General features: G+C 39.5%; 1 protein-coding gene across 5 annotated transcripts in view; it reads right to left on the minus strand.

Annotated features, from left to right (window-relative positions):
- Positions 1-25,125, minus strand: part of Slc39a8 (solute carrier family 39 member 8) — a 65,555-nt gene that overhangs the window by 5,589 nt on the left and 34,841 nt on the right. For 4 of the 5 annotated variants that reach the window (XM_035450870.1, XM_035450867.1, XM_035450869.1 and 1 more), the window contains exons 4-9: positions 24,591-24,760; positions 23,311-23,433; positions 22,661-22,831; positions 21,954-22,055; positions 450-657; positions 92-276 (exon numbers count right to left, since the gene is read on the minus strand). In XM_035450870.1, the coding sequence (XP_035306761.1) occupies positions 92-276; positions 450-657; positions 21,954-22,055; positions 22,661-22,831; positions 23,311-23,433; positions 24,591-24,760 (959 nt within the window). The remainder of the gene's footprint in view (positions 1-91; positions 277-449; positions 658-21,953; positions 22,056-22,660; positions 22,832-23,310; positions 23,434-24,590; positions 24,761-25,125) is intronic. The other variant, XM_027395770.1, reaches the window with a different exon arrangement.

A 25,125-nucleotide genomic window follows, 5' to 3' on the forward strand; every position in this document is an offset into this window, starting at 1 on the left:
GGGAAGCCAAAAGGCTGCTCTACAACTCATAACCCAGATGCTCATTTGTAAAAGTCAAATTAACACAAAATAAAATACTTGAATTTCTTACCATATCTGCCAGAGAAATGTAGAGGAACATGCCTCCAGCGAGTGCAAATATAATGTTTGGAGCAAAATTGTTGCCCACCAAAATACCAAAAGCTAGTCCAACATAGCAGGAACATGCAGAAAGGAAGTTGAATAGCAGGGCTTGTCGAGTGCTCATCCCTGCATTGAGCAAGATCACAAAGTCCCCTAGAAGAAGCAAACATCAAGTGAGCTGTGCCTCCTTCTGTTTGGGAATGAGACTTGAATAATAATAACAACAGCAACGCTTTCCAACAACAGGTCATTCATTTCAGCACAGAAGCAGAGTTTTCCCGGTGTAAGATTCCATCACCTCTTGCCCTATGAGCAGGGTCTCTCACCTAACTCATGAGGAAACTCCTCACACAGGATGGCTATGGAAGTACTAAGTCCCTGAAGAAGAGACAAAGTGCAGGATGCCCCGATCGCCAAGCCGTCGATGAAGTTGTGGAGAGCATCACAAAGCGTGATCATCCAGGCAATTGTTCCTATCTCTGACAGTTTGGGCCCCTTCAAACAGGTGCATGAACTTGACTCTGTTCTTCCATCCTACAAAATATCAAAAATAATAAATAAATAAATAAATAAATAAATAAATAAAAATAAAAATCAATCAACGTGAAAGCGAATGTGGCTTGAACATTTGAGAAATCCAGAGAAGTAAGAGATGGGTTATATCCTAGGGGAGACAGATTGTTCCAACTAAAAGTCATTGATGGTGCATGAGAAACCATAACAATAGATCACAGAGGAGAACAAAAAGCTTATGGCAGGGATAGAGGAAATGAATCACTTGACACACCTTGAACAAGTCACTTACAGACATCTTAAATTAGTCGCCCCTTAAATCAATCCTTTGGCTTTTATGAACATATTCGTACAACTGCCTTCTGATGATGTAACAGATACTCACCTAGAAATTTCATATTTCTGCACATCCTAAAGTTATTCAAAGACTAAATTTAAAGTCATCTTCATATTACAGTTTAAATCTGCATCAATAATTAAAGCATGAGGACACCAAGAAATGTTCATTCCACTTCCCATGTCACTGTGTGACCATTAGCAAATTATCCTGTCAGTTTCTTCTGCCATGAATTGAAGTGAATTTACAATGAGCCATCCATTCCTCAACAACTCACCAAGTTCACTCTGTTCTGGATACTGTTCTTGGCGCTCTCGATCTCTGTTAGTCTTAGAAATACTATGATGTGTGATGAGCACAGGCTTGCCTTTGCAGCAACACTAATTTCATTTTAAAATATCAATAAAAATAGAAAATCCTGCTGCAGACTTTTTATGAGAATTTCAAGTTCCATAAATTTGACAATTTTTTAAAAGCCCCAATGATAAACGCCTACTAAAGCACTTTCTAGAAGGTACAGAAAAAGATAATACAATTTAAACTTTCCTGTAAGTAGGAAAGTGGTTCGCAACTAACTGGAAAATATTTTGTTCCTAATTCTTCTCCCCACCTCTATGTAAGTGTCCACTCAGAATATCTGCTAGCAATAGCAATTTCTCAAATGCTATACAGAGTATTATAGGCAAGTACAGTCTCCATCTTTGAGAGATGTATCTGCATGGGAGAAGCAAAATGGAAATTTATGGCTGAGTTTTTGTTTTTGTTTTTGTTTTTTTAAGCGGCTTCTTTCAGAGCAACAGTCTGGGCATGTCAACATTTACTCTAACTTCACTGCTCAAGACACTGTGGCGTCAAGACACCTATATATAACTGAATATAGGTCTTAGAATACATCTTTTGACTGCCTAGGTGGTGGAAATATGAATACTTGTTTAGACACACAGGTAAAAGTCATCATGAGCAAATAAGGTCTTCAATTATACTACAGGGAGAGGGTCACTTTTAGTCACCATCCTCAGCCTCATTGTGGAAGTTGTGAAATAGTGACAGCAAAGTCAAATGGTGTTGAGAAGGTCCCTGACCATGTCTTAAGCACTTTAGATACTTAATTTACCTCAAATAAAAGGCAAGAAAAACTATCATCATTACTTTAGAGCTAAAGAAATTAAAAGTACAAAACCACTAGTGAACTTACCAGTAGTAAAAAGAAAGCAAGTAAGCTCTTCTGGCAACAGTGGTTAAGGACTGCTACCTATGAGACAGTCTCTTTTGCACTGGGCCCTGAAAGCAATTCACATCAAGAATTCCTCCTGAATTCCTCCCCAACCCCAAAACTCTTCAGAACAACAGACTTAATGGCAGAATATATCTCTAGTCCTCTTTACTTTTAAAGAAGAACTCTCTTATCTGCAGAAAGAATTTCATTTTCTTGGTAGACTAGGTCCTTTATTTTGCATGTGTGTCTTAAGTGCATGCCATAATGAATAATAATGATGTTTGGCAAAAGTTCCATGAGTCAAGAAGCAATGGCTGCTGAATGTAAAACAAAGGTAGCCATGGGGAAAGCCAGGAGAGAGTGACCTGGGTGCAGTAAAACACAATGCCCAGTTACACTTAGGAAGACAGACTTGAACTACAGCAACTATTTCTCTTTCCCATTTGGCTTACATACTCAATGTGTTTATAATTTCCTGAGTTACTTGTGATGACTTAGGGAAACCTCTGCAGGATGGAGCCTTGAAAAGCTACAAACGAATGCCTTTGAGTCTACAAAAGAGACTACACTGATAAATCAGTCAGACTGCACTGGCTTCAAGAGGCCTTCTTTGAGCTCTAAGTGCTTAGTCTCAAATTATACTGTTGAGAACGTTAAGGACTACATATTTTTAATAGGTTTAGAACAAACCAATGTCACCAGTTAGGAAAACAATCGCATTTATTTCATAATTCACCTGGAATAAATCACTAAGCAGAGAATATTAAATGAGCTAAATAGGCTAGTGGATTTTCCTCTCTTCATCTTTCTTTTTAAATTCTTGCTTAATCCTGCTGTTGCTAGCCCGTTGCTATCACTTGCTTGTTTGATTGGTTCCTTGTTCCTTGTTTGACCTTACTCTTAATGATGATATTTTAATCCTAGGCTATGGCCTAGTAAGATACACTGTGAGCCCAAGATCTACAGCTGTGTTCTGGGGATGCTTCTGACCAGATTGACCCCCCAAATCCTTTTTAATTGAAATAGATTACTCTTTCATACAATACCTCCCAGCCCCAGTTTCCCTTTCCCTCCACTCCTCCTAGGCCCCCACCTCCCTTTTCCCCAGATCCACTCCCCTCCATCTACCTTCAGAAAGGGACAGGCCTCCAAGAGACAGCAAAACAAGATACAAGGGACAAGACAAGAGCTCTCACATTGAGGCTGGACAATGCAACACAAGAGGAGAAAGAGTCCCAAGAGCAGGCAAAAGAGTCAGAGACACAACTACTCCCACATGTCAGAGTCCCACAAAACAGCAAGCTGACAGTCATGGCATACATGCAGAGGACCTGGTGCAGACTCCTGCAGACCCTGTGTTTGCTGTTTCAGTCTCCGTCAACCACTGTGAGCCCTGCTTAGTTGATTCATGGGCCATAATCTCCTGGTGCCCTCCACCTCCCTGCTTAGCACCTCTTGTTTGACTGATTAATGCAAATGGAATCAGACAAAATAGAGTAATCAGAATGGGGGTAGGAAGGGTATCACTCCCTGAAGTTACAAGTGCAGATGGCAGACTAAGCAGATGCAGGACACAAGCTGAAGAGCAGGAGGCAGACGTTCTAATAGTGTAAAGGGGTGTGAGTGGCCTCCTAGGAGGACAGCTTCAATTAGGCTCAAGGAAGATGAACAGGGAGAGGAGGCACAGAGGGGCAAGGAGAGGAAAGAGAAGCATGGGGAGGCAGAAAGAACACAAGTGACGAGGGAAAATGAACAGGAAGGGAGGACTCAGAGGAAGAAGACTAGAAGAGGAGCAGGAAGAAGGAAGAAGACAGATGGTGAAAGGTAAGAAGGGGAAGGGGGCACACGGTGGAGGAGACTAAGCAGGCAGTAGGAAAGAGGAGACAGATGAGCAAAGGACAAGAGGTTGGGGCTGACCTCCAGAAGAATACTGATCAAATAAATACAGCTCACCCCTCCGCAAAACAATTGGGATAGTAATATTTTCACATGTAAACATGTCCAAAGCACAATATCAAGATAATAATAATAATAAAGTAGCATGGCTAATGGATACCTTTCTGTAAAGTTCTTCATAGTCTAAGAACAAATATATTTGGAAACATATATGCAAACTTCTCATTATAGTGCTGTTTAGGAGAAAACACTGTGGGTACTATTTGTAAAGAAAAAGTCTTTTATATTTTCTAGATAGTCCAGATATCTTTATACTCATAATATATTTTAGAATGGTGAAAAAGAAAACAATAGAGCTGTGGTTGGGGGTGGGGACATGGGTGAGAAATACCCAAAAGGAATGGTAGCTCCACAAGGCTTTGGAAGATCCTCCCACTAACAGGAAGTGTTCATGCAGCAGGCTGCCTGCCGGGTTTGCTTTGCATGAAGGAAGAGGTATCTATCTCGACAGAGCAAGCCTTGTGGTTTGTTTTGTGAATCAAGATAGTGCACAATCAACTTCGCTGTACACTGAGAGAGGCAACATAAATGTTTTATGGCTTATTGTCTCTGCATGTTATTGGTGACAAAGCAAAGACAAGCAAACACGTGAGGGAAAGGTTAAATTCTGTATTCCCACCATGCTGCAAAATAATTTCCAGGGTAGAAAGCCAAAAGGGAAAGGAGCATCCTACACAAAATTACATTGGTGTCAAAAGGGTCTGGATGACAGGAAATATAAATAAAGGTTACAAAAATAATTGAGTCTATGAATAGGAATTAATATAACATAAGTAAGAACTATAAAATGGAGTTGAAAGACTTCCGCTTTAAACAGAAGGTGATTTAAGAAAAGCAGTTTGAGCCAGGTGTGGTTGTGCACACCTTTAATCTCAGCAATCAGGAGGCAAAGGCAGGAAGAGCTCTGTGATTCCAAGGCCATCCTGGACTACACAGAGTTCCAGACCAGCCACGGTGACATAGTGAGACCCTGTATTTAAAAAATAAATAAATAAATAAATAAATAAATAAATAAATAAATGAGGGAGGGAGGGGAGAGAGGGGGGGGGAGGGAGGGAAGGGAGTACTCCAGAAAAAAAAAATGCATTTACTGATAAAAAAAAAAAAGTACAGGCTTTGACCTTGAGGAACCTGCACTTGAGTCTTATCTATCTGCCCTTGGGAAAGGGTTTCATGTCTATGACTCAGACTCCTTACCTGTTTAATGAAGAAAAATATTACATTCAAAGTCACAGGATCAAATGCAACACTATTTATAGAGCTTCGATGGCTCCCCGAAAGAGCTTCATTGCATCACATAAAATGCAGAGAAGAAGGGATGACATTACTAGGAAGAAAAACTAAAGCTGCCTAAGAGCTTCAAAGGCAAAAGATTTATTATATTACATATGATCCTCGAAGGTGTTCAGGGTCTACTGTCCAAGCTTGCTAGAGAAAACAAGAAAGAAAAGTTAAACCTACAAACAGAACTTCAGGTAAAAGTGGGTGCAGAGGTGTATGAAAGAGAAGATAAAACATTTGATAAGACTTCATGAGTTTTGAAATGTGGCTGTGTGTGTGTGTGTGTGTGTGTGTGTGTGTGTTTCCACTTGATACTTGCCCCTGGGAAATCCCTATAGAGTGGCAATATCAGGACATTTATTCTTTCCATCTCTTTTATGAACTCATCACAGAACCTCAAACTGTCTGTGCCCCTCAAATGAAGACCATGGTTTCTCTTAAGACAACTCTCCTATTAGACTCTAGCACCCTTCTTTGGTGTTTGCTAACTTAGGTGTGTCACTATTTCCTACTGGAAATCATTGTAACTGGAAATAACATAGGAATCAGAGCCCCCAAAGGAATACATTAATTTGGTTTTTCTTATGACTCAATGTGTAGAGGAAATGGATGAAGAGTTACAGATCAGGCAAGAGAAGACAAGAACACAAACTGTCTCTGCAAAGTTTAGGCTATTGCAGGCTTTCCTGCCTTTTGGTCCTGATGACCTGGCAGAACCAGTGAAATCAGAAGAGGCTGTGGCATTCAGAGATGCTATACAGGGGACCTTCTGGCAAACTATGGTCAAGTCATCACTGCAAGGACTCCTGGAACTTTAGAGTAAAACAATGTCCTCTCCACTACTATATGTTGGCAGATGGCTACAAAACTCATCTCTGGCCATAGAAAACCAGGTGGATGCAGGATAATGATAACTGGCTGTGATCTGACCCAGCAAAGTGCAAATTTTGATGTTTGCATCTTCATTGCATGTTTAACCGGTGCACCTATGAAGAGGTCCATGTAGGTCTTGAAAATGCACGTAGTTGCATATGAGTCTGTCTCAGGACATCTCACCCTAATGAGATGCTTTCCCTCAAACATCAACAAAGTTTCACGAGTAATTTCCTACAGTCAGTTCACTGTGGTAGGTCTGTAAGTGTGTCAGCACCAGCCAGTCATGAAAGTTTATTTAGTTGACCTAAGTTGACCTAAGTAACAAAAGAAAATCCTTCAAGTAAGTAACTTTAGGTGAAATGTCTGATTTGCTGCTTCCTACAAAATAAAGGGCCTGAGGTCGGGTGCTACATTAAACTGGTTGTAGGGAGACACTGTAACCATGCCTCCCAAGGGCTGGCTACAGGTGTGCCTGACCACGCTTGTCAAGGAGTGGTCAAGGTGAGGTCAGAGTGTCACCGCATGGGCTCTTAAGGACCAAGAACACATGGAACTCTCTCTTCCCTTTCTGCTGCCCTTACTCCATGGCCTTGCTGCTCTGGCTTGCATTTGGCTGGCATTTATCTGAATAAAGGTATCTTGAATCTTGAATCAAGCATTCTCCTTCACTTGGCGCCCAACGTGGGGCTCAAACCCATGACCCTGAGATTAAGAGTCTCATGCTTTACAGACTGAACTAGCTTGTGTGGGACTCAAACATAAGTGTTAGCAGAGAAATGTTTGCTTGTATATGTATGAATGCTGGAAAAGGCAATCGAGGAAAAATAATGATTGTGAGACAGTGTATACCTTGAAGGAAAGAGCCAAGAAAGACAAAGACAGTCCCCAAATTCCTCTCTCGTTCTGCATTGCATCACCTGGGTATAACTTTTAAAACATAAAACTGGAAAATAGATACCAAAGATGTCTGTAAAGAAGTGTTAAGGGTGGGGCTCTTAGTAAATTGAGGGTATTAGGCTAATTCTCTTTGCCTAAATCTCATAGAGGAGATCACAGAAAACACCTCCATAATAAAGTGAATGAAATCTGATTGCAAAAGTCACTCTGTGCCTTCCAATAGCCATCCTGATATTTGCTTAATGAGCCCACAAACAAAATGCCAAAATAATGGGGAGAGAAGCAATTTGCTGCTTCAACACCCCCTTCCTCTGCAGAGGTGACCAGGCTTTCCTGAGCTTGAGAAGCACCCAATTTGTGGAAAGCCAACACTGAGATCCCCTGCTCAAGAAAAAACATGGCCCTCTGGCTATATAGGCCAGGACAAATACTCTAGCCCCCTCTCCCTGTCAGGCCTTACTCATTAGACTCAGAAAAACAGAATTATTTGGTCCATGCCCTCTTTGCCTCTGATACTTGTGCAATTAGCATCTTTTAGAGAGTTATACAGTACACCAAGATCTTCTCCAAAAATGGCCACCACACTAGTTTTCAGCAAAAGAAGGAACACAATCAATTTATTCATAGAATGTGTAGATCAGGTCACTTAGTCCCCGTAGGAGGGTCTGGATGGAACTTTGGGTGCCCTAGCAAAAGTTCAACTAGAATTCAGGCCAAGGGATCAGCAAGTTTAGCATGCTGTCTATAAACTCTAAACATAAGCATCACGTCAGTGTGTGTGTGTGTGTGTGTGTGTGTGTGTGTCTGCACACGCACAAGTTTGAGTGTGTAGTTAACTCTGACACAGAATTCACAGCCTCAGGAGCAGCTGGAGGTATGCTGCAGGGTCCAGTTTCCCTAAGTTAAGACCTCCAGGGGGGGTTCACATAACTGAATGTGGGAGGGGGTCACAAAATATTGGCAACTGTGAACAATTTCTGTACATCCAATGACCCAAAACTAATTCAAAACCAAATGAAAAATGAATCAGAAGTGTTTAGCAGTGTTCTGTTTTGATCATACCACAGCCTTGGTTCTGAACACATGTGTAGTTGACACCATACAAGCTCTCATACCATGCAATGCTAACTAGCATTTGTCAGAATCACCTCAGCTTAGATTCAAGACTACTAGCTAATATTACATATACACACAATATTTTATGCTTTTATAGAAACATCAATAGTTTAATTAGGGTAAACAGACTTTTAGTATTTTTCTACCATCATTTCTCAGTACATTTTGATTTGTCTTATATTCAATTTTGATTTCTAAATTGCTGTCTGGATTGCTGATTACATTTTTCAGAAGAAATCATTTAGTGAATTTTGGTTTGAGGTTCGCAAAAAAAAAAAAAAAATTGAAATAGCCTTAAACTTGTTCCTGCCATTCTTTACTAAGCATTTATGTTAGGTAGCATTTTGGCATTTGCAATCATAAAATCAAAATATTAATCAACTCTGGAAAATGTTGAAGATGATCTATGTCCTGCAATATCAAACATTCAGCAAAGACTGAATACTTGATGTAAAAATGAACAAGCCCATCCATCTCACTCACAGAAAAACTTGCTTTTGTCTCTTTAATGACTGGTGAAATTATACCTGTCCCAAAGATATCTGAAGATAAATTTTTATAACTTATTACCAGTACATGCTTTGATTATATACTTATTTTATATATCTGTATTCCTAGAGTCTCATAAAAGTTTTCCAGTGAAAAACAATCACAGGAAGCAGCCATAGCTATAAGATGCACACCTCCAAATCTAGAAATAGGGGAGAGCAGCCAGTCTTAAATTGAAATTCGAAGAGTTCTTATTACCTGTCCCCTAGAACTTGACCTCGGTGATTATGAAGAGCTTGCTGCTCAAGAGAGTCATGCTTGCACCAGGGAATGGCATCATTTTCTGCTCTTAGTAAGCCCTTAGAGACAAAGGTTCTTCATGAACCCAAGCCAGCAGATAAATTTAGAGTGCTGGAGATTCAGAGAGGGTGCTTTTCATACTCTATTCTCAGCAGTCCTGCTCCAGGGAAACCAGCACAATAAAAACAAGACCACCAAGGCCTCAGTTCATGGAGAAACCTTCTTCCTTCTCTGGTCCTTGGATGTAGACTATTAACTCCGTTAGTGCTAGCCTCTTGTTCCTGAGCCTGGCCATGCAGTTCACTGACTCCCTCCCAGAGTTCTGTGAGTGGTCTCTCTTCTCTTTATTATTTATCTTCATTTAAATGCCTCAGCTCTTTCTGGAAAGGAAGTCTAATTTCATTCCCAACATTGTGTTCACAGATAGCATATGCACCATTACCCGTATTTTAATGGGAAAAAAAATGAAACCATGTTAAGTAGACACAAAAGGATTAGAAAGTAGTAAAGGTATTCTAGGAATATAAAATATTCATCCATTTTACTCTTATGACTAGTTTTCTAACGGTTTCAATGTTTGTATTTCATAGCTATGGTGTCCTTCCTTGGCTCTTTGTCATCAAAGTGAAACTTCATGTGAAAGGGGAGAAATTGATTCTGTTATTAACACAGAGAGCCAAAAAGAATTCAAGTGCATTAAGCTGACAGGCATTTAGTTTCAAGAAAATCACAAAGCTATTTCTACAACTTTCTTGGCTAATGAAAATCACCCTTAAAAAGAAAATAACAATTTCCAGAAACTTTCAAAATTTCTCTTTTGACCTTTTGTTGTGTTGGCTTCCGAGTCAGGCAGTTAGACTTCAGTTCCTGACTTTTCTTTCTTTCTTTCTTTCTTTCTTTCTTTCTTTCTTTCTTTCTTTCTCTTTCTTTAAAAAAAAAAACTGTGTGATCATGGTCAAGTCCTTGCTTCCAATATTTTTATTTATTTTTGCAAGTAGAAATTTAGCGTCATTTCTCTGACTTTCCCCCTCCCCTAAGAGAAAGTCCTTCATTCAAATTTGAGTCAAGTTGTTTTGATCTTAGTTTAAATAATCGAATAGAAATAATTGTCATTCATGTTCCACTCAGGACCACATGACTTTACTGCTTTGGGAAAAAAAAAAACTAATTTAAGAGAAACTTTAAAGGTTTTTAAGAAATCTGCTACTATTTGCCAATAGAATTTAAACTAAATGCTAATTAAATATTTGCAATCATCCTAATGGACTATTTCCAGCTTACAGATGCTAACATCATTGATGCTCTGGTACATTCAGGAAACAGGGTACCATTTCCTGTAAATCTGTATAAGGTATTCCCCAGCCTATGCACTTCCCATTGTCACTGAGGAATCTTAAAGGGGCTTTCAAGAGATACCAGAGCTTGGTTAAGTTTTAATATAAGCTGGGAAAAATCATCTGTTAGTATCCTGAAGAGTAGCATTTCAGAATACAGAAATATGGCTTCATGGGGTATAGTGGGCAATTACCAATACGGAGTCAGGTAGAAATATAAGGGTATTTAATAGGGAAAAGCCTTACTTACAGAGCGACCTAGCCAGCCGGCGTGGCCGCAGTCTGTACAGCAAGTACCAAAGAGAAACCGAAAGAGCAAATGCAGTCACACTATGTCACTCTGACCACGCCCTCACAAGCCTGGTCAGGCACACCTGTAGCCAGCCCCTAAGTAGGCATGGCTACAGCTTCCCCTACAATGGGTTCCACAGAGGAAGGGACCTGGTCCTGCCACTGACTGCTATGCACACAGCACTTAACATGTGTTATGTCAAAAAGAAATAAAATATAAAGGATCCCACCCAGTGTAATATGAATGATAGATTGGATGGATGGGGGGGGAGGACATAGAAGTTCTTTCTGTTGGCAGAGGTGATTAGGGCAAGGAGCTTGGGCAAAGTGATAAGAGGCAATGGATGACAAATGAGAAGGGGGCTGAAAGTCGGTAGTAACTGCAGCCATTGTGACAGAACAAGCAATTAGGTCAGCAGTGGGGTGACAGGGAACAGGCGGGCTACCAGCAGAGAAGTGAGCAGCACAGAAGCAGAACTGAAAGCCTTTCTCTGTAAGACATGGCCCAAGAGGGGTCTGCATTTCCATATTTGGAAAACAGGAAATGTCTGCTCTGTAAGTGGAAAGTGTAAGGGGTAGGAGCAACATTAAAAGGGGGCTACCATGCCATTCTAAAGGTTCACTGGATACTATGAGAAAAGAGATGTTTTTATAGTGAGGAATTTAAGGTAAAATATGTAGAATCTACTCCTAGAGCACACACCACACAGCATGGGTAATAACAGCTCACACAGCACTGCCCTTACAGGTCATTTGCTCGTTATAGCAATCTTGGGCACATATTATTCACATTTTACAAATGGGGACATTGAGGAATGAGGAGCTCAAGTAACATGACACACCTCTAGAAAGGAAATGAGACAGGATTTTCTTGAATGAATGCCTATACCAAAGCTAAGTCTGTGATCTCTAGGGAAGGTGGGGCTTAATTACCTGAGGTCCATGTCTGCCCAGCAAATATCTAGGGAAGGTGGGGCTTTATTACCTGAGCTCCATGTCTGTCCAGCAAATATCTAGGGAATGTGGGGCTTCATTACCTGAGGTCCATGTCTGTCCAGCAAATATCATCTAGCATGATAAGACACTCCATGACTATTCGCTGGCTGAATAAATAAAAGCATGCTCGTAACAAAAGTATATTTTTTTCTCAGAACACCCTCACAAATTGCTACCCCATAAACCATCCACTCAGATCCTTCCAAAGACTCCATGGTGGAATGGATTGAACAGATTTTCCTTGTTCAATTTCTCTCTATAATGCAAACCTCAGAAAGCACAAAGGCACTTTGTCATGTTTGCCCATTCCATATCTTCAAAACACATGGAGCCAGATTTAATGTTCTTAAAATGTGGGGATTTTTTTAACATTTAAAATCCAGTATTTAGCAGTTAGTGGGTGTTCAGTAACTAAATAAATGACAGGAAGATTGTTTTGCTGACACCAAGTGGGAAAGTATGTTACTGAAGTCAGAGTCTAGCCAAGAGGTCCCAGAGGACTTCCTAGGATAGAGTAGACTTTCCCCAACAGCTACTCTGCCTTTCTCTGAAAGATAAACACATTTTTTAAAGATTATTTGGGGACTATGAAAGTGGTAATAGAAAGGATATGTTACCTATCAAATGCTTATTATTTGAATTATTTGAAAAGTACCCTCTGAATCAACTCAGAGAAATGACGCTAAATTTCTAATTGCAAAAATAAATAAAAATAGTGGAAGCAAGGACTTGACCATGATCACACAGTTTTTTAAAAGAAAGAAAGAAATTAAGAAAGAAAGAAAGAAAGAAAGAAAGAAAGAAAGAAAGAAAGAAAGAAAGAAAAGCCAGGAACTGAAGTCTAACTGCCTGACTCAGAAGCCAACACAACAAAAGGTCAACAGCCAAGTGGCAGCACTCACTGATGCTGATGCTGCTGTTTGTTGTTGTTGTTGTTGTTGTTGTTGTTGTTGTTGTTGTTGTTATTGTTGTTGTTTTGCAGGGTCAGTCAGTTCATCATTTGTATTTTGTTGGATATTGACATAATTCATGTCAAGAGTCTTGAGGTTCTCTGGGTCCAGGGTGTATTGCAACCGTAATGGAGTGTTTTATTGCTATTTCCTGACCTCCATCTTGTCAGTGACTCAAGCAGGTCTGTCCTTGAATATGCTGGTCTGATCTGAGGTGTGTGAGGCATGCTGACACTTTAGAGATACTTAAAGTAACTCCTACCTCTGTGGAAAAAACATCAATGGGCTTTGGAGTCTGCCCCAGCCATTCGGTTGTTTACCGACTGTAAGTGTAAGTGGAAAACTACAGTTTTCTTCTTGGCAGACTCTTCAAGTTTCATCACATCTAATAAAAAGTAACTGGAGAGCCAGCATCTTGCTTAGATCACCTACACTATGTTAGAATACAGTAATGCTTAATTTGAGTAGTTCCCGTCTAGAATTTTCTCTGCCATCATTGTGTAGTGGTATCCACATTGTTCTTTGCATCTTTGTGTTCCTGAAACCCAATTCAGTTCTTTCCTACCTAGAGACATGTTCATGTGCGTTTGCTCAGTCAAAATTCTTCTCTAGTCTTTGCAGGGACAGCCCCTTCTCACAGTAGAGAGTTGAACTTAAGTATGCCCTCCTCAAAGAGACCCTCTGGCCACCCAAATCAATGCGGTCACTTGAACACCACCTCCCAACATTTTAATTCTGTGTGTGGCATTTGCAGCCCTACAGTGTTGGGCTGTGTATCCCATACATTATCAGCGATATAATTAATGAAGCAAGATGTCATGTAGGGGATAAAACGTTTTTACAGTGGAGCATATATTGTCTGGAAAGTCAATTTAAGGTGTTATTATTGATTTCATATAAGAGTCCAAGATTATGGAATCTGGGCTAAAACACATAAAGTATATAAAACATAAAAAAAAAAAAAAAAACAGAAAGAAGTCTCAACCTCTTCTACACATGTGGCATTCACCCAATGAGCAATTTGTGATTTTACTTCCCAACTACAACACAATTTCCAGATTTGAGTTTTGCTTTGAAGTCTAGAAAGCTATGAACAATGTTTGATCTCTCACTTTAGTTTTTTTCCAAAGGCATTTTATAATCTAGCAGTAAAGGAGGACTAACTATAAAGTATCCAATCAGAGACCCAAAAGGCTTAACAAACCTTCAAAGGTAATCTTTATTGGTACGCTTTTTCCACTAGTAAATGTTTCCAACTTCTATCCACTTTCACTGAGTTGCTATGAAGTTTTAATGAAGTCATGCTCATTAAGCTCTTTGATAGTCTAAGTAAGATAAAAATACAATCGGGTTTTTTTAATCTTCTGATGCCTGCTGATAGAATTAAAAAGCAATAATATCTCAACCACTTCAAAAAGAGTTGGGCTCTCTACTGATTAGAACTCAGAACTTACCATCCTTTTTGATAAATAGGACCACTGGGAAGCATGTTGGGCAAAATTAAAGGCCAGAGAAAACTCACCACTTGGTTATCATAAATGAGGATCCATTAATCTAATTGGGTTGAGATTCTCAGAAGAACTGAAATTCTCTAAAGAAGAAGATATATAGTAAGGTCAAAGTTACCAGCCAATCAAAGAGCTAATTCTACCCTGAAGGTCCATTTGTTATGAATGGGCAATTAGTTTGCTGTCCTTCCATTATGCTTTATTTATTATCATTATCTGTAAAGCAGTAATCTTTATAAAAATGATATTTCTTTAATCTGGATGTTTGCCTCAGATATAAACCAAACATCATTATAGGCAGATGAATGTCTGCAGGTGTTATGTAGGTGTGTGTGTGCGTATGTGTACACAATGTGTGTGTGGAAGGAGAGGGTGTGTGTGTGTGTGTGTGTGTGTGTGTGTGTGTGTGTGTGTGTGTGAAACACTCTACCATGTAACATAATGATGTTAGACACAAAATCATCTTGGCAAGGTCATGCTTTATCTGCAGAGTACTTTAGCACTTTAGCTTTCTGGTTGTTCTAGCTTAGTATCTTTACTTTAAACATATAGAAAGATGGAGCATAGATTAATTAAAGCATTAAACCAATTCTGCCCCCCAAGAGCTTTGTCAAGAGACATGGATGCAATTCATTTCATTGAGGCACAAAGCTCCTCTTGCTTAGCAAACTTTCCATCATGCAACCCATGATGCACATGTTAACTCACCAGGTCCTGGCTCAGTATTCCCAAGCTGCAGGGTGTGGCATGTAAAGAACAGAGCACAAAATAAATAGTTTTGAAAGCACAAGTAGCAGAAGTGAAAAAGAGAAGGAAGAGTACTTTAGCAAGACCAATAACTACGAGATAAAAAATTAATTTGTAACATGATCTTTGAAAGGTCAAACTTGAGACCTCTGATGCTGAAGATCCACTGTCACTGGATGTGTGTTTAAGTGTTCTGCACTTGTGCTGGTTTGCAACTGGGCTCTCTCCATGGTGCAAATTAAACAACTCTTCTGATATCCAGAATAACTTACTCAAGCCTCTCCTTTCTCTCTTTGTTTTCCAGGTTAAAAAAAATGTTTGGCATTAATTTTCAACTTCTTATCAATCCATATGCATAACAGAGCAACACAGCAACATTCTTCATTACACTAATGGGGGAAAAATTAACTTGACATCAAGCCTAATTGAGTAAAACCTCACTAATTTTTCTAAATAGGGATGAGTCTTGCTTGATTAGTGAAAGCAATTTAGTATAGAACATGTTTAGATAAATGCTCTCATACTGATTTCAGAACTTATGCTAACAAACGTGGCTGAAGCAGCAGGCACAGCTATGGTTAGGCCCTAAGAAAACCCACCACCATCTACAGCTAAGTAATATGGCCTATTGGTACTGGAGAGGCTACTTTAAATGCCCTTCCCCAATAATGAGATTGATGACTACCTTATATGTCATCCTAGAGCCTTCATCAAGTAGCTGAGGGAAGCAGAAGCAGACACTCACAGCTAAACACTGAACTGAACTCTTGGAATCCAGTTGCAGAGAGGGAGGAGTGATGAGCAAAGGGTCAAGATGAGGCTGGAGAAACCCACAGAAACAGCTGACCTGAACAAGGGTTTGCTCATAGACCCCAGACTGATAGCTGGAAAACCAGCATAGGTCTGACTCAGACCCCCCTGAATGTGGATGTCAGTTAGGAGGCCTGAGTAATATACAGGGCCTCTAGTAGTGGATCAGTATCCCTAGTATATGAATGAACTTTGGGAGTCCACTCCACATAAAGGGATACTCTCTCAGCCTAGACACACGGTGGGGGGAGAAGGGTCTAGGCCCTGCTCCAAATGCTATGACAGACTTTGAAGATCCCCGTGGAAGGCCTCATGCTCCTTGGGGAACAGAAAGGGGAAGGGATAGAGGGCGGTGGGGGCGCAGGGGAGGAAGAGAGAACTGGGATTGACATGCAAAACAAGCTTGTTTTTAACTTTAAATAAAAAAAATACCTAAAATAATAAATAAAATAAAATACTGTACATTGAGTTTATATGTGTGTATTATATATTATATATAATACATGTCTATATAACATGTATACATATATTATATATACACACACACATATACACATATACATTATATTGTGTGTGTGTGTGTGTGTGTGTGTGTGTGTGTGTGTGTGTGTGTACAATAATAATCAAAGAAAGAGGCCATCAATTTCGAATGGGTGAAGGAGGGATGTGGGAAGGGCTGAAGGAGAAAGTGACATAATTATATTTCAATTTTAAAACATTTTAAGGCAAATCAATTCAGCTCTTCAGAGTTCTCTTCTTACTGAATCCTGCCATTGGGCTTCCATGTTAACCGGTTCTTGGCATATACACCTATAGGAAATGAACTGACTTCAAATTATATGATTTAAAAGAGCCAGGGTGGCTCATTCCTGCAGGACTTGGGTTATGAAAGCAGGACAACCTTGAGTTTCTGACTCACCTGGAGAGACTCAGACTCAAAAAATACTGCCTTAAGTTTAAAAATAGTAAACCCTTGATGTGTGGAAGACTATATGAAGGTAGATCAGAACTAAAAAGACGATTTTTTTTTTAATGAACTAGTTGATGATATGTCCATTGGAGGCACATTAGGAATCCTTTCCCGGATCCTTTCTTCTAAGCCAGAGCAGCCGGGTGGCCCTCGCCAATGGTAACTGGAGATTTTCCTTGGGGAAAGTGGGACCCAAGAGCCTTGTTCACAGGCAAAGCAAAGTAGGAGGAAACTCAGCCCCATGCTGCAGAGAGGTAAGTAGTCAACACTTCTAGCAGCCCAGTCTTCTTCTCTAAACACAAACAGGCAGGAATATACTCCAGCCTCTCGCCTTCCAGGCCAAAAGGAAGCAAAAATGATCCACTGCCGTCCACCCACCCACTCCCAAAAAGACTGAGAAGCAAGCCCCAAATATTCTCATATAGAGCTTCTAGTTCAGATCAATGCAGGCAGGGGGTTCTGAGATTTCTGGTCTCCGTAACATTTGTAACACTTTGTGTATGTTACATACTGGCACATTACCAGGACTTGAAAGAGCACCAGGAACTCATTAGCTACCCGGAAAATACTTACTGGGTGACTTAATGTGTTTAAATCTGTAAGACTCTCGCCGAGATCCAAGCATCTCAAAAACACTTGTTGTTTAAGGAGTATCACTTTCTATCAGCTGCTGATGAAGTCAGGCTCCCTGACATCACCTACTTTGTGGATAAATTCCACCTCATTGTACCTCAGTTTTAAACATAACATGTACAGTAATCAATGTCTGCAAATGGCAGAGTAATTTTTTTCTCTTATTCTAAAATTAAGTAGGAGACAGGTTGCAGACTGCAGGAGAAATGAGCTAGATGGTCCCTCTAGTGGCCTGGAAGCGCCAATACATGCCACCAAGGATCTAGTCTTCCCAGGGAATCAAGATCTAGTAACAGAGTCCCAAGCTGTGTGTCCTAGAGGAAGAAATGTTCCACATACAGAGGTTTATGTGACCCCGCTGTACCAGGAGAAAGAACCTCAAGGGTAGGATGTGTCACATCATCTAGTGACAACTGAGTAACTGGGTGTGCATTACACACGCACATCCCCACAGCACACAAACTGCCATGCTTCACAGTCACTAGGTGCAAAGAAATCAGTGTTTGCCTAAATACCTAAAGGTTATAAGCAAAACTGTCAACTACCTTCTAACATCTTACATACAAATATGTGTTTCGATGATAACGTATTTTTTAATTGTCTAAAGCTGTTGGTTTTATATAATGGAACACAGACAAAATACCACAGACTACTAACTTTAAACAGCCTTGCCTTACAGATTATTCTGTGATAAGCCAGAACTGTTTGGATGAATAAAAAATACCACATTCCTTTCACATACATTTCAATTATTCCATAATATTTCTTTCATTCTTCTTATACTTCAAAAAATCAAGAATCATGCTATTAAAATCTAGATTAGCATATAATTTATGTCCTACCAATTTGAACAACCTTTCTTAACTCATAATTTTGATAGTTTAATATTTTCAATTTTGGAAAAAATTTGAGACATCAGCATCTCATGTTGTCGACTGAATTCCCTGAACCCACACTTGGATTCAAACAAACCAAATGTTTTAAATATTGTGTTCTATCATTTCAACGGAATCATCTAGAGTAAATTATTATTATAATAATATTCAATATCTTAAAACACCTTTTTTATTATGAACACTATAGCTTACGTCACAGTACCTGCTGCCTTGTGAAGTAAACCAGGCCTTCAACTTTGCTCCTTAAATTCTATTTATATTTCTTTATAATCTAAAAAATACTGGAAATAGCAATATGCTAGCCAGTTTGTTTAAACCTTTGTTCTTCCATGACTATTCCTTCAACAAAATGTTCACAAAACAATCCCCACAAGAAACCAATGTCTGTGCCAGACAAGGTGGCACACGCCTTTAATACTAGCAATTCAGAGGCAGAGACAGGAGTAGCTCCAGGTTGAAGGCCAGCCTGATCTATAGAGCAATCAGGACAGCCAGAGCTACACAGAAAAAAAAAAAACCTTGCTCAAAAACAAAAAAGAAAAGAAGGAAGGAAGGGAGAGAGGGGAAGGAAGGAAGGAAGGAAGGAAGGAAGGAAGGAAGGAAGGAAGGAAAGAGAGAAAAGTACTATTTGTGCAGTTCATGTCAAGACCTGATATATAGGTATTTATTATCCAGGGCCATATCTTCTCTTCCCTCTTCCCCAGATGTGTAGTTCCTGGAAGTATGCTCTAGAATTCTAGCCTTATTCTCACCTGTCCTCTGACACATTGTTCATGATGGTTAGAAATTGCAGTCATTTCTATTCCAAAACTGGAGGAATCATGTCCCAGGTACAATGTGCTAACACACAACACCCTCAAACCAATGAAGCTCCAGTTCCCTCTTGCAAGACATGACTGACTACTTTATACACTCTCAGGACACTCTTTTCTTAGATACCTTCATGGCTGGCTTTCCTCCTTACCTAATCCTCTGCTGATCCCTTGAGGGAATCTTTCCTGATTGCTCTGGCCAAAGAAGCTCCCACATGTCAATCACCAGGTTTTGCTTCCATTAAAGGACGTACTGCTCTCTCATAGCTTCTGCTTCCTCCTTGCTACTATTTCCACTACACAAACTAAAAGGGAGGAGAACGTGTTTGCCTCTAAGCCCCCTAGGCCTAGGGCACTGAGCAAGGACTCAGTAAATATTTATTGGAAAAATGAATGAAAACCTGCACAAGTCCCACACAAATAGTCTTTTGACTGATATTTTTAAACCATGTAAAGCATGGTGCTTATGTTTACTGGAAACATCCTCAGGCAGAGCTAGTTCTAAAGCAAGAGTCTTAATACCTTAATTAGCCCAAGCATTTGAGCAATTTAATTTGTTAAAAAGGAAATGTTTGGCAGGACAGAAAGATGGCTCAGCAGGTAAGGGTGCTTGCCATCAGCCTGATGTCCTGAGCTCAACTCTCAGAACCTGCTAGAGAGATACTGGGAAGAAGAAGGGCTGAGTCTTGGGAGTCACCCACCAGACTCAGAGAAAGTAGGGTGTGTACAAAATGAGATAACAAGCCATGAGCCATGAGATAGCTGGTAAAGGACAGAAATGGGTTGATTTGAAATGTAAGAGCTAGTTAGTAATAAGCCTAAGCTATCAGCCAAGCACTTATAAGTAATAATAAATCTCTGGTTATTTGCAAGTGGCTGGTGGGGTAGAGCTGACCAGCAGTCCCTATGAAAAACTCTGCCTACAAGAACCTACATGGTGGAAGAAGAGAATCAACTCCCATAACTTGTTCTCTGTTAATGTGTTCACTAGCACTTTAAAATAGTTAAAAAATGTCCATGCTTCATTTGACAGAACCTGAAGATCCCAATGGAAACCCTGTTCAAGTCTGTATCAGGGTCTCACTCCTGCTCCATGGAAGGGTAGCCCTGCCTGACCTGGTTGTGTTCATTCTAGGGGACACAGAAAAATGTTCCTCAGGTTAAGAATTCAAATCAAACTTCAGATTTTGTGGCAGAGTGTCACCTCTGCCAGCTGATAACTAAAGAGATTTTTGTTTGGTTTGTTGGGCTTTGTGGTGCTGAGGATTAAACTTAGCCTGCCCAGAATGATCAGGACCTCCCCAGTCCTCTTGCTTCATTTTTTTGTTTTGAGATGAGATTTCACAAAGTTAACCAAACTGACCTTGAACTCGCTGGAGTCCAGACTGGCCTTGACATTGCAATTTTCCTACCTAAGCCTCTTAAGAGTTGAGATTATAGACCTATGTCTCCATGTCTGGCTTAAAAGAGTCATTAATCGGTATTTAAGTTGGCAGCACAGTTGACTGGTTCTTTGGGATTTTCATCAAAGTTCAACCAGGATTTCACAAGGATCCATTACTTGCCAAAACAGCTAGAATTTAGACACATGGTGGAAGGCAGGTTTTCACTATTGCTCTCTGTGTTCCCTCTAGTGTGCCCGGCATGATCATGTGCTCAGAAAAGAAGATTCTTGAGCTAATCCATCTGTCTCCTTGTAGTAAAGTATGTATGTATTGAATGTAGAGTTAATGTTGTCATCTTGCTTCTAGCATTGTGGAGAGCTCCCAAAACACATAAGAATCCAGCATCAAATAGCCCTGTACAGCCCAAGCCTCAAGTTCCAGAAGTTGAATGTCCTGGGTTTGAGTAACATCTCTAAGTCAGTATCCTAACTATAACTGTGCTTAACCCTAAATGGGGATCAAATAAGGGAAGCCATTGACTGTTCTAAAAGAGACTTGGAGCACTTCAAAACATCCACTTTAACTATTTCAAGAAACCATCTATTTGCACATTAGCATGTTCTCTGGTAAATCTTAATTAAAATCACCATTCATCCCACTACCTGAGATAATTTCTAGTTAGTTTAATATTAACACAAAGCTGCTTCAAACATACCTGAGAATTTCTATCATCGCATAGGAGAAGAATATTACCAAGAATGTTTTCATTCCTGTTTTTTCCCTAACAACCTCTTTCAAATATTTCTTTTCTGTCTCTCATTTTTCTTGGTTGTTTTCCCATCTCATCTCAATTGCTCACTTTTCTACTATGCTTGACTTCATAGCTTGTGGCTCTGCACTTACTGGGTGAGTCACACTGGAGATTTATCCTCTCCATCTGCCAGATGATAATTACAGTGCTCACCAGTGGCACTGTCCTCCCAATACCCCTTTTTAATCATCAGTCTACTCCATCTGTATTCTATATTAGGTTTGTTAGCATCTCCAAGTCCCAGAATCCTAATTAAAACAGTATTTGTCCTCTAGTTTATGGGGATGGTAAGATAATTAGTCTACTGTTAAAGGCCCAGACCTGGGGCACTCAATAAAATGTTAACTGTAAGTACGATGTAAAATTTTCTACTTAGATATTTCTATATTTTTTGAAAATCTTAGCTAAAAATATCATTTGTTGTACTACAATAAATAACTCCTGTTAGTTTAGCACCATTGTTCCTTTAAAGCCCAACCAGGAGCCTGGCCATCTAGACATTTAGTTTAGTCTAAAGTGACTACCTAACAGAAAGTGGAAGAAGGCAGTGCTTACAAGGAATTGGGGGTTTAACAATAAAAGGTCAGACTCATCCTAAATGATGAAATTATAAAATGTAAGTCTCAGGAACTGTCAGGGGCTATGTCTCCCACTTGTGGAGACAGTGCCAGGGTGAGAGAAACAAAATGATACTTTTGACACTTGCAGAGGAGAAGGGTTGCTGATGGTTCTGATGGTTCCAGGGTTCTTGCTGTTCCAGAAGCCTGGATTTCCCATACAAGATACCCATTTCTTTCCAATATTGAATCTGTGGGTCACAGATAATTTGAATTTGATTTCCATCACTTCAAATGAAAATGGTCACAATATAGAGAGTAACCTCTACTTTCAGAAGTTGTTATAAAAAACCTCTACTTTCAGAAGTTATGAAAAACACAGATAAAAATCAACAATTACCTAGCATATTACCTGGTATGTAATGCTTGCTTTAAAAAGATAGCCATTAATATTCTTCAGGCAGTGCAAATACAAATTCTAAGTCAGTTAATGAACACAACTTTCAAAGCCTGCAAATCTTGTAATTTCAAAATCACTCAGTGGACCCTTTGGTTTGGGATCTTGAATGAACTACAGTGGCAGAAGTGTTCTGAATTAATTTTACCAGAGGCATTGTATGAGTCTAACTGAAAGGCTCTTATACGCTTAAACATCCTTAGAGAATTGTGAATTCCAAGGCCTAGAGTCCACAGTTCCTTCAACATGAGTAATTAAGTATCCCATCCAGGAGAGCAGAGAGAGTGCAGGCTTATCCCATGAAGGTAGGGCCCTACCCACCCCCACCACTACCACCACTGCCTTAATAGTAGAAAGTACACAGAAGAGTAAAAGAAAAACGAGATCTGTATGACATACCTGGAGGGACCCTACACTGACAGTGTCAAAGTGGATGTGTCCATTAGGCTCTGTGACAGCAGGGTTGGCATAGCATGTCACACCGTTGATTGCAGGTAATGGTAACGTTTTGGGTTGGTGGGCTTTTTCTTTAGAACCAAAGTCATTATTCCCGAAGTGGGTATGGTCATTCTACATGTGAATAAAATGAGAAGGTTATAAGAAGAAAGAAGATGACCGTGCAGGTAAGAAAACGGCCCATTGTGTTTTATATCTACTCTATCTACAATGAAATCCCTTTAAAGTGCTAACATTTCTTTTCTAAACAGATTACTATGTACTAGAGTCTGTGGCTGTTTTCTGCTTTCTCTGTGTTGGAGGAGATATATATATATATATATATATATATATATATATATATATCTTATTTGATGAATATAAAGGGAATACAATTATCTATATCTAATATTTTGCATTAAATTGGGGTTAATAGTTCCAAATTCTTTATGTGTCAGGTGTTTGTCTTACACCTGTCAATATATTGATTTTTTTTTATTCTTTTCATATTTGCTAGTATAAGAGTCAGACTGTTCATATCATTCACATTTCTTGCCTTTGTTAGGAAGCCCAGGAAAGCAAGATATCAAATGTCTGCAGTCAAGTCTATTTACCTGTCCATATGTTTTCAGTAGCATCTTAAGTGTTCTTTCAACAAAGAAAAGCATGTAAAATCCACCAAACACAGCAACCGCCTTCTCAACATAATTGTCGATTTTGGGATTAAATCCAAATGCCTAAGAATTGGGGAACAGGGCAATTCAGATAAAACCAATGAGTTTAATTGATTTCTAGAAAACAATACCATAATTTTTTAGTATGCAATTTTCTCCAAAGTTGTAAGTCCACCCTCAAACAAATACTCTGAAACGTGAGTAACCAGACCACATGCAACGCATTGAAACCTTCCTACTAGAAGTTTCCCTGTAAACTAAACCACCAGATCTTACAGGTTCTTCTCTGTACCATCCACAGCAACATCTGCCTTGACTGATTCATGAAGCAGACAAGATGCTAAGTACACATACATAGAAAACTGCAGTCTGCTAAACATATCATGTAAATGCATTCTCATGAAAAATATGCATTGCAATTCTCAATGGTAACTGTATGGCTGTCCTCAAGTCACTTATATCTTTAGATTTTCAGCTTTCTTCTTTCTATTTGAGAGTTTGGGTATTTCTCGTAGGCTCTTTCTAAATAAACTAATAAAAATCCATAATCCTAACCCTAACTCTATCCTTATGCCTTGTTTTTTGTATACAGATGAAAAAGTAGAGGGAGCTTTTATTATTTTGTAACTACAGGAGGGCATTCCTGAATACTACTTTTGCTTTACTTGGGGCTAGTCTCGCCCTCTTTAAATATGCAGAATATGTGGGAGACATGGCCCCCAGACATATGATTTCTCTCATTGGCCTTTGAGACTTGTTCTCTTCAATGTTCTCTTTCTTTCACTCTTATTTTCCTTCCGTTATTTCTTTTTCTTATATAGCCATAACAGATATTAAATAAAACATGAATGTTATATATTAGGTGAATAATGTGCTATAGTCATTATTCAATAATACACTTTAATCAAAGGAAAAATTAAATTGTTCTGGCTTTTTCTCTTTATTTTTGAAACAGGGTTTCTCTATGAAGCCCTGGCTATCCTGGAACTTGGAGTCCTCGGAGGTTCTCTCACCCTGTCTAAGCACGTCCTCTGACTCTAACATTCCTTGGCAATCAAGACAATCTTTGACACTCGCTGTGGTTCTGCTTTCTCTACCCAAAGCCTTATAAACCAATCAGAAGGTGCTGCAAGGATCATGAAGACTGAAAATGCACAAAGTGCTAAAATGTTTAAAATAAGCAACTATTCACAGAAACACATAGCCCCCCCCCCCCTTACCTCTGGAATAAGCTGGAAAATGGCATTTGAGAAAAGGGTCCCAATAGCCAACCCCACAAAATAAGTCAAAATCTTGGGGAAGTAAGACTTCTTTATCAGCGGGGTCAAAACCAATCCCAAGAGAGATGCCAAGTTAATAATTGTCACCGACAGGATTCCATAGCTCCAGACTATGGGCAAGGGGGAAAAGAACAAAATTAGTGACAGTCAAGGAGTTAACTGCATTACTGCACATTAAATGTGCAACATTTCTTCTTTAAAGGCTTCAATAAAAACTTCTTCAAAACTAAAATTCTCATTGAAATTTATACAGAAAATTGGGAACATACATACAGTAGACTGAAAATTAGTAGAAATCATGTTTGTAGGGGTTGGGGATATAGGTCAGGTGGTACAACACTTGTTTATCATACGGGAGGTCCTGAGTCCAGTCCCCAGCATTTCATAAACTAAGCATGGGGGTGCATGCCTGTAGTCCCAGCACTTGGGAGGTAGAATTAGGAGGATCACTATTTCAGGGTCATCTTCATCTACA

This window comes from Cricetulus griseus (genome assembly GCF_003668045.3).
Source record: "Cricetulus griseus strain 17A/GY chromosome 1 unlocalized genomic scaffold, alternate assembly CriGri-PICRH-1.0 chr1_0, whole genome shotgun sequence".
NCBI classification, from domain to species: domain Eukaryota; kingdom Metazoa; phylum Chordata; class Mammalia; order Rodentia; family Cricetidae; genus Cricetulus; species Cricetulus griseus.